The 12,368-nt window shown below is 43.3% G+C and overlaps 1 protein-coding gene across 3 annotated transcripts in view; it reads left to right on the forward strand.

The window, feature by feature from the left end:
* The window catches only part of LOC110331387 (zinc finger protein 354A), a 13,416-nt gene extending 2,847 nt beyond the window's left edge, over positions 1-10,569 (forward strand). For 2 of the 3 annotated variants that reach the window (XM_029545572.1, XM_029545573.1), the window contains exon 5: positions 8,321-10,569. In XM_029545572.1, the coding sequence (XP_029401432.1) occupies positions 8,321-9,783 (1,463 nt within the window). In that variant the 3' untranslated portion in view covers positions 9,784-10,569. The remainder of the gene's footprint in view (positions 1-8,320) is intronic. The other variant, XM_021211909.1, reaches the window with a different exon arrangement.
* The last annotated feature ends 1,799 nt before the right edge of the window (positions 10,570-12,368 follow it).

Below are 12,368 nucleotides of genomic sequence, written 5' to 3' on the forward strand. Positions count from 1 at the left end.
CTCACACACACACACACTCACACACTCACACTCACACACACACACTCACACACACACACTCACACATACACACACACACACACACCAATGAAACAAAGTAAACAAAACAACTCAATAAATTATCCGTGAATTAGACAGGAGCAGTGGAGGGAAACTGAAATCTGGACTAGCTCTGCTTTCTCTTCTGATCACGTCCCGAATGAATTTCTTGGGATCTTTTTTTCTTGTTGGTTGTTTCTGAGGAGGGCTGTGTTTTCAGAGCTCATTTAAGAAGTTTGGTCTATTTAAGGGACGATAAAGAACTCACTCAGGTTGGAGTTCAAAGTGTAAAGGAAAAGGAAATGGTGGGAAGGCTATATACGTAGGGATCCTGTAACGAGTGCCTTGGTGCTGTTCTGAGAGCTGTGTCCTGGACGTGGGCAGCTGCAAGCATCTGCACTGCAAGTGGCCACTGTACTCTTGGGTAGCTCTCAGAAAGCTGGTTCTAATCAGAAACAATTCAAAGGTCTCTTAGTTAACCAGCTGAAGAAACTGCGGTATGCCCTTGTTCTGGTAGCCACTGCTTGGGGCTCTAGAGAGACCCTGCGTGATGAGTTTGGGGTGGGGGTGGTTTTCATTCAAAATGTAAGTGGAGTGCTTGGATACGGATCTCTGGTGGGGGGTTCTATAAGGTAGATGGGTTGGAACTCAAAAGTGAGGTCAGGACCCTTGGACCCTGGAGCCGACCAGCTGGGGGAAATCCTGGGAAACTGTTTTTGCAAGGTGGTTAAAAGAAAAAACCTTGTGAGCTAGACCTGAAGCGACCTAAAGGGAGGCTCAGGAGAGGTGTTGCTATGGTGATAGAAACTAAGGGCTGATGAGTTGGGGAAGATCACTCACTGGTAAACTCGCAAAGTTATTTTTCCCTTCAAAACTAAAATGACAAATACAGGGCTCAGTTCTTCAGTGCATTGGCTGCTTTTGTAGAGAACCTGAGTTCAGTGCCCGGCACCCACCTAACCATCCATAACTCCAGCTCTAGGGCTTCTGATGCCCTTCTTTGATCTCTCTGTGCCTCAGGGATGCATGTGGTACACATGCAGGCAAAACACCCTTACACATAAAAATGAATCACTTTTTAAAACATGTAAAACAGCCTTTGTTGTCCCTGGGTTTGTAAGTCTTAAACTGGAGGTGAGAGGCCATGGCTTGAAGGATGTCTTCTTTGGGTCTCTTGCTTAAGAATTGGCGCAGGGCCTAAGCAGTGAGGCTGTGCTCTTCCCGCATAGCTACACTGAGAATTACAGGCTTGGCTGCTGTCCAATTGCAGAAATATTCTGAAATACGGACATTTTTAAATTCCAGAAATGTTCTAGTAGTCACATCTCCAGTGAGAGGTCCTCCCCAGCCCCCTTTTCTTTTCATTTTATCCTCTTTAATGTCAGAAGCCACCAAGAGTCTGCTGAACCGTGTGGGGTTGTCAGCCATCTGCTGGCCTATCAGTGAAGCCTCTGCGGTTGTTCAGAGGAAGGCAGCTTTTCCTGATTTTACACAGGTGCTAGCTACCATGGAGGTCAGCCACAGCCTTAAAACTATCGACTTCCGGCCTGTGGAGCCCAAGGCAGAGTCCTCACCATGGTGGTCACCCCTGTCTCCTATTCTGCCTCAAAGATTTTGTACCTGACTTGTCTGCCTTCTCTTTTTCTTGATGGCCAAGAGCTCTTGTGGTTGCCTTCCTGGGTTTCCCAGGATTCTGCCCAGGGCTCCTTCCTCCACGTTCTTCACCTCAGCAGCTCATTCTCCTTCCACACATGGGCGCATGATCTATGTCTTCCTCTGCATCTGTATCTGGAGGCAGCTTGTTTTGTTTATTTCCATTTTCCAGTGCTGGCCAGAGTAGACTTCTGATTATGCAGAGAATACAGGAATAACTTGCACCATATAAATAAAACGAAAAGCCCTCCTTAAATAGTAAAAGCCAAATGAGCCAGTGACTAATACAACATAGAGTATTTCCACAAATGCCTTTACATCAGAGTCATTTGGTTTATTTGTGGTTTCTATATCATAAGGGTGAGACTACCTGCAAATAATGTTTTTAACTTGGGTAGGGTCGTGTGAGTAGTTTTGACACATTTATGGATGAAATGATTGATAGTGGGAATTACTTTAGGCTTAGTTTTGTGGAAGAGATGTAAGGGCTCAGAGTGATACGAGACCGGTTTGGCATGGCCCTGCTCCCTCTGAGATACCAAGACTGGTGCTTCTTTAACCTGTGGCTGACCCTTTAAGATCCTGACTTGAGTGTCAGACAACTCTAACCAGTACTCACAGCCCATCCTCACCTGCACTCTCACCGTCTAAGGAGAATTTTGGTGGCTCTCTGTGCGCATATTACCCACTATTAATAATGATCACATTTGCGTCATGATTTCTTCTTTTTGAATACAAGATCTCACTCTAGTCCAGGCTGGACTGGAACTTACTCTGTAGCACGGACTGGCCTTAAACTACCACCACTTCTGCGTTAGACTCCTGAGGGCTGAGACTGCAAGCATGAGCCTCTATACCCATCCATGACCACCTGTGGATTTCTTTCTTTTTGTGCCAAACGGTAAACTTACTGAGCCTCACCAATGCCTAAGTTGAAGTCTAGGTATTTATTTTTTTATTTGATAAATTAACCGAATGAGGAATCAGTGCTTTTTGAAGTAGTAAGGGGTGCTTTGTGTGTTGAGGCAGGGGTTAGTTGCTAGAGGAAACAGCACCAGAGAGATGAGACTCTCAGGTCAGAGGAACAGTGACAGTTTATTGCAATGGTCTCTTTAGAATAAGATCCTAAACTTGCATTAGTGATGGTTGTTAGAGATGCTTTACTGGTGGGGAAGTAAGAGAATTTGATAGCTGTCTGCATGTGTATGCAGGGAATAAGAGAGTGAATGGTGAAAATAAGAATTATGGAACAGCTACTAAAAGGTTCACAGTGTCAATCTAAACAGAATCAGAAAAGGCCTTGAGAAATTGCCTTGGGCTTGAGAGCTGGTTCTGTGGTTAAGAGTGCTTCTGCTCCTGCAGAGACCTGGGGTTTGACTCTTAGCACCTACCTTGAGTGGCTTGCATCCAGTTGTAACTCCAGCTCTAGAAGTCCAGTGCCCTCTTCTGGCATCGGTAGGCACTGTACTCACATGACCATACACACATATACAAAGAAATCTTTTAAAAATAAAATAAAGTGTTTTGGTAAAACAGTGTCTAAGAACGGTCTTCCGGAGGCAGAGGCGCTGAACACAGACAGGTGCAGCACTGCACAAAGTGCAGGTCACTGTGAATTTAGAGATGAGGGCACCGCCTGAGCAGCAGTGAAATCAGGGATCCTAGGTAAAGGCAGTAAGCAATTCCCCCAACAAGGCTCCACCTCCTGACTCCCACCACTTCTCTATCATCCTGTAGGACTGGGGAGCCATTGGTCATCCTGTTACTACCCTAAACCAGTTGGCTTGTGGCCATCTGGATATACCTGCACTTGCTCAAAACCTAGTAGGTCCAGTGGCAGTTAAGACCAAACACAGCATCACTAGCAAATACCCAGCTCCCTACACTAGTGACTACCTTGCAGGGTCTGGAGTGTGTGCCAGCTCACACAGGATGGTAGCCGTGCCAAGTGACTCTCTACTTCCGGAGTACACTTCACATGTGAGCAGGCTGATTTCAAAAAGAAAGTTCTAGCTGCTGTTTGAAGATACTACTATGAAGTACTTTGAACAGGGGACAGTCACTCACATGGCAGCTTTGAAAGTGGGTGGCATCACCTAGGGAGGAAAGTTAGACATTAGGGTGCAGTGAGAACATGGAAGAGAATCCAAAGCTGGTAGCGAGAACTCACCAGGGCAGTGGTCTCTGGGCTCTGAACTTAGAACCTAAGTCCTAACCTTATTCACCAGGTCACTCGGCTGCACTTGGTTCTCAGAGAGAGCAAAGGTGGAGTGGTGTATTTGTAGATGTGGGGGTTCTGAGTGGGTCATACAGAGCAGTTAGCATATCCACAACCTGTGACTGGCCTGGGTCTCAGCGGAAAATGAATGGGGAACTAAGGCTTTGGCATGTGGAAACTGACATGGGTGGAAGAGAGTTGATGTAGGTCCTTGTAGCTGGGACTGCCTTCAGTGTAAACACAGGTTCTCATGCTCACGTTCTTCTTCCCCTTGGAAGCAGGTTTTACACGGGCTTTCCAGGTCTTCCTGCCATTTCACTTTGCCTTACTTCCTGAGACTTCCAGTTGGTCTCTCGTTTACTGCTCTACTAAAAGAACTCTTCTTACATTCCATGCTACCTCCATCTCCTGCACTCAAGACCAAACTCCACAGCTGTTACACATGTGCAGAGGGCCTAGGTCAGTTCCTTGCATGCTCTCTGGTGACAGTTCAGTCTCTATGAGCCTTTAGTTGACTCTGTGGGTTGTCTTGTGATGACCCTTCTGGCTCCTTCAATCCTTCCTTCCCCCTCTTCCACAGGATTCCTCAAGCTCTGCTTAATGTATGGCTATGTGTCTCTGCATCTGTTTCCATCAGTCACGGGTGGAGCCTCTCTGATGACAGTTATTCTAGGCTTCTGTCTGCAAGTATAGCAGAACATCATTAATAGTGCCAGGGGTGGGCTCCCTCTCATGGCATGGGCCTTAAACTGGGCCAGTCATTGGTTGTCCCTTCTCTCAAATTCTGCTCCATTTTAACCCCTCCCTATCTTGTAGGCAGGACAAAATTTGAGTCTAAGGATTTGTGGCTGGGTTGGTGTCCCAATCCCTTCCTGGTTACAGGAGATGGCAGGTTCAGGCTTCATATCCTGCATTGCTAGGAGTCTTAGATTTCTGGGGGTTTCCATTGTCCTAGATTTCTATGCTTCCCCCACCCCCTCACCCCCAATCCTTTTGTCTCTCCCAGTACCGACTCTCTGTCCTCCCCCCCACCTCGTCCCTTCTATTCCCATCCCCACCTCCTCCCCAACCCATGCCCCTCTTTCAGGGAACATTTTGTTAATTAAGATTCCATCCTCTCAGATGACTTTAGCTTGTGTCAAATTGGCATTAAAGTATCCAGCACACCAACCAAGCCATATACCAAACCCAGTCTTCAGGCTATTTGCCACAGCTAATCATTTGCTCCTCTCTGGCTCCTGGAATACCATCATCTCCCAGTTTCTTTAAACGTTCATGAAGTCTGCTGATTTCTTTCAGTTCTTTGGCTTTAAATAGAATTTGTAGGCTGATGGTTCCCAAATGCCTGTCTTCAGCTCTGACCTTTCCCCAGGTCTCTAAAGCAGCACACAGCTATTTCAGGGTCTCTTGCATTTTCCCCTGAAGCCCCTCAGCTATCACAAATAGACCTGAAGCAGACCCCTAGGGCTTCCCACCCTCTCTTCCCTCTTCTTGGTAATTGGTGCCATAATTTATTTTCAGAATTCACAGGCACGATCTTACTTGTCTTCTTTCCTTCCTAGTGCTCTGTTAGGCCATTACTCTCGGTCCCGATAGCAGCCTCATGTGTATCTCACCCCATTCTGACCTACACAACCTCAGCTCCCTAAAACCTTCATCTGCCTTCACTTCTGCCCCAGTCTCTGTTCTCTGCCAACTCAAACAGCGCATATTTCCCCAGGCGTCCTATCATGCTTGGTATAAAATTCCACAACCTTTGCCAATATTCAGGAGGCCTTGCATACTTTGCTCTTTAACCATTTTTCCTTTTGCTCAGTACATTCTAGGCAAGGTCAGGGTCTTTGCTCCTTCCAGAAGTCAACTGTACTTCTGTTTCTCCTGATGGCATTGCCTAGGACTCTCTCCAGATAACCATATGGCTTCTATGTACTTGTTTGTCACTGCATCCTCTCTGTCTATCAAGCACATACATATGCACATGCACACATACAAAAGTGTACGTTTCAGCAATGCTGGAACCTCGTCTTACTCAGAACATTATCCAGCCACAGTATCCACCTAGTGAGTGAGTGAGGGTGAATGGAAAGGTAGTCTCTGCATATGTAAAGATAGACAAGTAAAATTAAGCTGGACTGATCCAGAAACTGCATCTAGTTCAGCATACCTGACAGTAGCCAGGGGAGGGAGGTGTTGGTAGATGTAGACAAATCTTTTACACTTTTACACTTGGCTGTGGGAAGAATCCTGGGCCTCATCAGTGAATCACTGGCATTCTAACAGAGATCTTAAAAGAACGTGCAGCACAGGAAGATCTGCATTCAGCAGGATGATCTGTAGTGTAGAGAAAGTTGTCAGAGGCAAGACTCAAAGATAGGGCATTAGTTAGGAGACCATGGTGAAGACAGTAATGCATAGGAAGGAGAATGCCATCTCAGGGCCTCTTAGTCACTGTTCTGTTGCTACAAAGAGACACCATGGCCATGACAACTCTTATAAAAGAAAGCATTTAACTGGGGACTTGCTTACAGTTTCAGATAAGTTTGTTATCATCATGGCAGGGAGCATGTCAACATGCAGTTAGACATAGTGCTGGAGCAGTGGCTGAGTAGATATCCTCATCCACAGGTGGCAAGAAGAGAGGACAGACAGACAGACAGACAGGGCCTAGAATGAGCTTTTTGAAATGTCAAAGCCCACTGCTAATTACATACTTCCTTCAACAATGCCACACTTCCTATCCTGCTAATCCAAATATTTCTATTCCCTGGTGACTAGACATTCAAAGATATGAGCCTATGGAAGCCATTCTTATTGAAACTAAGACATATTATATATGGGGAAGATGCATGTACAGTTGCTGACTGCAATGCTCAGAACTCTGGTAAAAGCAACGGATCAGAACTGTAGCCTTTCTTTATAAGAAGGCCTAAGGCAGTGTCTAAGACTCTTCATTGCTGTGACAAATACCTGGGAGAAAACATTTAAAGGGGAGAGAATTATTTTGCCATGTGGCTTTACAGATGTTAGTCCATAGCTGCTTTGCTGCCTTGCTTCTGGGCCTGTGGTGAGGCAGGGCATAATGTGGGTGAATGTATGGCAGAAGACAGCTGCTCACCTCAGGGGAGTTCAGAAGTTGGGGGAAGTGGGGATAAGATATACAAGATATTCTTCCATTAACCTATCCTTCAAAGAAAGTTCCACCTCCTGACCTCCACTACTTCTCTATGATGCCATTGGGTTGGAAATCCACTGGTGATCCAGTTACTACCCTAAACCGGTCAGCTAGTGGTGAGGCTTTTAATATATGAGCCTTTAGTTGACAGTTCAAACTCAAATCATAACACCAGGCTTGCTTGATGCATGAATAAGGCTATCTTTCCATCTTACAGCTCTTGACCTTATGCCTGTTTTGTGGCACCTCTGGAGAATTAATTTAATAATGTCTTCCTGGGTGAACTGGTTTAGAATTCTCTCTAATCTGTGTTGTGTTTGAGAAGGCAGGTTCTATGAGGACTTGTGACTAACCTATATGAAATTCATGTTTAAGTGGTCAAGACTACTTGACTTTCTTCAAATTAGGTATGTATAAGTAAGAAAAAAAATTACTACACAAGCCAGATGTGGTAGCACATGCTTATATTCCCAGTACTCAGAAGGTAGAGGCAGGAGGATTGCTACAAGTTCCAGCCTAATCTGTCAACTTAAGCTGTATAGTGAGACTCCATATCAAAACAGAAGTGGTGTGTGTGTGTGTGTGTGTGTGTGTGTGTGTGTGTGTGTGTGTGTGTGTTTGTTTGTGTGTGTTTGTATGAGATACCATCAAGAGGATTTGTAAGAGGTAGAATGTGCTGATCTGCTTGTTATAGGTAGAGAGGTACAGAACAATATATCAGTATATCTGAAGTGGTCACCAGTAATCCCAGCTCTCGGGAGGCTAAAGCAAGAGGTCATGAGTTCAAGGACAGCTACATGGAGATTGAGATTCTGTCTGAGAAAATAGGAAATGCTGGCTAGAGGAATGGACCATGTATGTTTGGAGTCAAGCAAGGATTCTCATAGTAAACTTTTGAATTGGATCTGTAAGATATTGTTGGCAAGCAACAAAGAGGGCAAACTTAGCAGGTAACAATGTAGGTGACTAACATGAGTTCTCTGGGTTCTAGATATTACATTTTCCAACTCCTCATCCCTGTTTAATCGCCATTGTAAAATGGATTTGCTTTATTTTTTTCTTCACTTTACTTCTGTTCCCATCAATTTTGTTTCTATATGAACTCTTGGTTCTACCCTCTATTTTTAACCACACGCCAAGACTCTATTTAAGCAGCATTGGTATTTATTCACTCTACATGTCTAGTCTCAATACTCAATTTTTATATCACATCTTTCGTTTCTTTTTTACCTTTGTAGGATTGAGGTGTAGTCAGAGGACCACTAAGTCAACTCAAACACAAGACTCTTCATTTCAGGAACTGATCATGAGAAAAACTAAAAGAAGTGAGCCTTTGAACATGAAGTCAGAAAATCTTTCCATACATGAAGGCAAATTAGAGGAAAAGTGGGATATGAATGCCTCGATTATAGAAAGAAGCCATAAAAGCGATGAACTGAGCCCAAAGTCACATAGAGAAAAAAGGTCATCAGAATGTGAAAAGCCAATATCATATTTATCTAATCCACCAGGAATCACCCCAGATAAACGCTATAAATGTAGTATGTGTGAGAAAACTTTCATTAACACCTCATCTCTTCGTAAACATGAAAAAAATCATAGTGGAGAGAAATTATTTAAATGTAAAGAATGCTCAAAAGCCTTTAGCCAAAGTTCAGCCCTTATTCAACATCAAATAACTCATACTGGAGAGAAGCCTTATGTATGTAAAGAATGTGGCAAAGCCTTCACTCTCAGTACATCCCTGTATAAACATCTAAGAACCCACACTGTAGAGAAATCCTACAGATGTAAGGAATGTGGTAAATCCTTTGGCCGAAGGTCAGGTCTTTTTATACACCAGAAGGTCCATGCTGGAGAAAACCCTTATAAATATAACCCAGGAAGGAAGGCATCTACTTCCCTTTCAGGGTGCCAGAGAATTCATTCCAGAAAGAAGACCTACTTGTGTAATGAATGTGGCAACACCTTTAAGTCTAGCTCATCCCTTCGTTATCATCAGAGGATCCACACCGGAGAGAAGCCTTTCAAATGCAGCGAGTGTGGCAGGGCCTTCAGTCAGAGCGCATCACTCATTCAGCATGAAAGAATCCACACCGGAGAAAAGCCCTACAGATGCAGCGAGTGCGGGAAAGGCTTCACGTCTATCTCAAGACTCAATAGACACCGAATAATTCATACGGGAGAGAAGTTTTATAATTGCAATGAGTGTGGCAAAGCCTTAAGTTCCCATTCAACTCTTATCATTCACGAAAGAATTCACACTGGAGAGAAACCATGTAAATGTAAAGTTTGTGGGAAAGCCTTCCGACAAAGTTCAGCTCTGATCCAACATCAGAGAATGCATACTGGAGAAAGACCCTACAAGTGTAATGAGTGTGGCAAAACGTTCAGGTGTAACTCATCCCTAAGTAACCACCAGCGAATCCACACTGGAGAGAAACCATACCGATGTCAGGAATGCGGGATGTCATTTGGTCAAAGTTCAGCTCTTATTCAGCACCGAAGGATTCATACTGGTGAGAAACCCTTTAAATGTAACACGTGTGGGAAAACGTTTAGGCAGAGCTCCTCCCGGATAGCACATCAGCGAATTCATACCGGAGAGAAACCCTATGAATGTACCACATGTGGGAAGCTTTTCAACCATAGGTCATCCCTTACCAACCATTATAAAATTCATGTGGATGAGGACCCTTAAAAAGTAAATTTGCATGTGTAAAAGCCTTAAACCAAAGCTCTTCAGAGAATATGTGCTTGACAGATGTAATAAACATAATATGGGGGTCTCTATAATCATTTAGTTATTGTCAACTAAATTCCATGGATCAATTTTGTGTAACAGGAACAAAATGTTCATGCCTGTCTCATACTTTAAAAAATTACTTGAGATCCAGGGGTTCATACATGTAGTCCTAGCTGCTAGGACCCAGAAACATGAGGATTGCTTGACTCCATGAGTTTGAAGCAGCCTCAGCAAACCTAGGGAGGTTTCCATCTCAAAAGATCAGTGACCTGAAATGGAGACTTCACAGCTGAAAGCCTTGACGTCGAGTATTTGTAAAATGGTGCTTTTCTCTCTGCAGCAGTGTGTGCTAGATACAGTTGTAATCAAAGGCATCCAAGTGAACAGCGGAGTGCGCTGGACTTCTCATTAGCAAAACACTAAACTCTACTGTGGTGATATTTTTTTATACCACTTTAATAATATCCAAAAGGGACCAACTCATTTTTAAGAAAAAAGAGCCAAAATAAAAGATTAAAATGAACTGTAATCTACCTCTTAAGTCTGTGGAATATCTCCTTTTCTTGATCTGATTTCAAATGTGTGTGGATATTATTAAAAATGAAAAATAAAAAGCTCATCTCCTGGTATTGTCAATTGGAGATAGTCTACCTAGTTATTAATTCTGTTCCCAGAGGTTTTTGTTGTTGTTGTTGTTTTGATTGCTTCAAAGTCATTTACTACTGAATTCTAACTTTTACCCATGTGCTGTCATCTAGGTCATGTGTTAAATATGAGAATAGCAACTCTGGGGAGCTGAAGGAGTCGCTCAGTGGTTAAGAATGGTCTGCAGTTCCAAGTGGCCCAGCCTCAGCTTTCAGTACCCATGTGAGGTGGCTCACAAATGCCCCTACCTCCAGGCAGAGCTCATGTCTCTAGTCCTCACAGGCAAATACACACATTGCATATTCATATATGTATGTGTGTATACACACACACACACACACACACACACACACATAGTTTAAATTTGTAAAAAATAAAGTAGGAAATAGTACATATAAGTTTTAACCACACACGCAAAACCCATATCAGAAGACGTGGCAAATCTAACACCTGTAGGAAAATGCTGAAGATCTTGCTGTTATTTAGAGCTGCTTGTGTGTCCCCCAAATTTATAGATTGAAATGCTAGACTCCGGAGTGATGAAAAGATTACTAGACCATGTGAATTAGCTCCTCTTTAATGGAGTTAGTGTTGTGGTGAAATAGTCAACTACTTTTCAGCTATCTCGCAGACACCACAAGAAGATACCTTTGAAAGATAGGTTTTCACCAGACAGCAAAATATCACCCCTTAAAAGTTGTATTTACCAATATGAATATCTTTATTAACATCACTGGGTTTAGTATCACCTAGAGGACACACCTCTGGCCATGGCTTCAAGGGTGTTTCTACAGAGGTCTACCTGCGGGGCACAGAACCATCCTATATGTGCATGGGATCATTCCATGGATGAGTCCTGGACTGAAAAAAAAAAAGCCAGCTAAATACAAGAACTTTTTTGTTTTCAGCTCCGTTAAAATTTAATTATAACTGTAGTGACATAGATGTGTGTGTGTATGTATGTGGGTATATGCATGCAGATATATACATATATATGTTATGAGACAGGGTTTCTCTGTGTGTAGCCCTGGCTGTTCAGGAATTCACTCTGTAGACCAGGCTGGCCTCAGAAATCCGCCTGCCTCTGCCTTCTGAGTGCTGGAATTAAAAGTGTGTACTACCACTGCCTAGCCTATATTTGCAATTTTAAGTTAAAAATTCTTCATTTGCAGTAGCCACAGATCCTCCATTGAAAAAAGTTGTGTTGTGTTGCTGGTCCAGAGACAGAAATTATCTGGTGTGACGATTTTCTGCAAAATGCTCTGTAGGGACATGGGAAGACAATCATCTCAGACCAGGTAGCACATCACAGTGCTGGCAACTACACAGCACCTGGAAATAAAATGTCAACTCAAATGAGATGACCCACATCTCTTCCTGCTAATGGCTAAGGTTGGAAGGAACACAGAACTACACAGAGATGAAGGCTCACAACTTCCTGGGCAACCTGAGGTCTACAATTTTACTACATTTAATGTTGATTTATCATTTTATTACTGGCTAGGTAATTTATAACGATGTAAAATTTCTACAGTAATGATAGCTGAAAAGTCTGCACCTGGTGAGGGCCTTACTACAACATAACCTGGGTGAAGTCATCTCCCGATACTCCATAATAACAGCAATCAGTCATCTAAATGCCCTACCTCAATGAGGTTACATTGGGGATTTTGTTTCCAACATCTCTACTTGGTGGTGGTTGTAGGGGTGCTTTTAATCAATAGCTTCTCGTATCCTTTTGGTGGACCAGCCTGACTCCGTCTTAAAGTTAAACGCCATTTTGTTACAAGCTCAAAATTAGCTCATTTCTGTTTGCTGCAAAATTCAAGTTAACTGTGATTTAACCTGGTTCTGGAAATTGACACTTTCCCCACTCAATGGAGTTTGATTCACAC

The sequence above is a fragment of the Mus pahari genome, chromosome 14, assembly GCF_900095145.1.
Source record: "Mus pahari chromosome 14, PAHARI_EIJ_v1.1, whole genome shotgun sequence".
Lineage (NCBI taxonomy): Eukaryota > Metazoa > Chordata > Mammalia > Rodentia > Muridae > Mus > Mus pahari.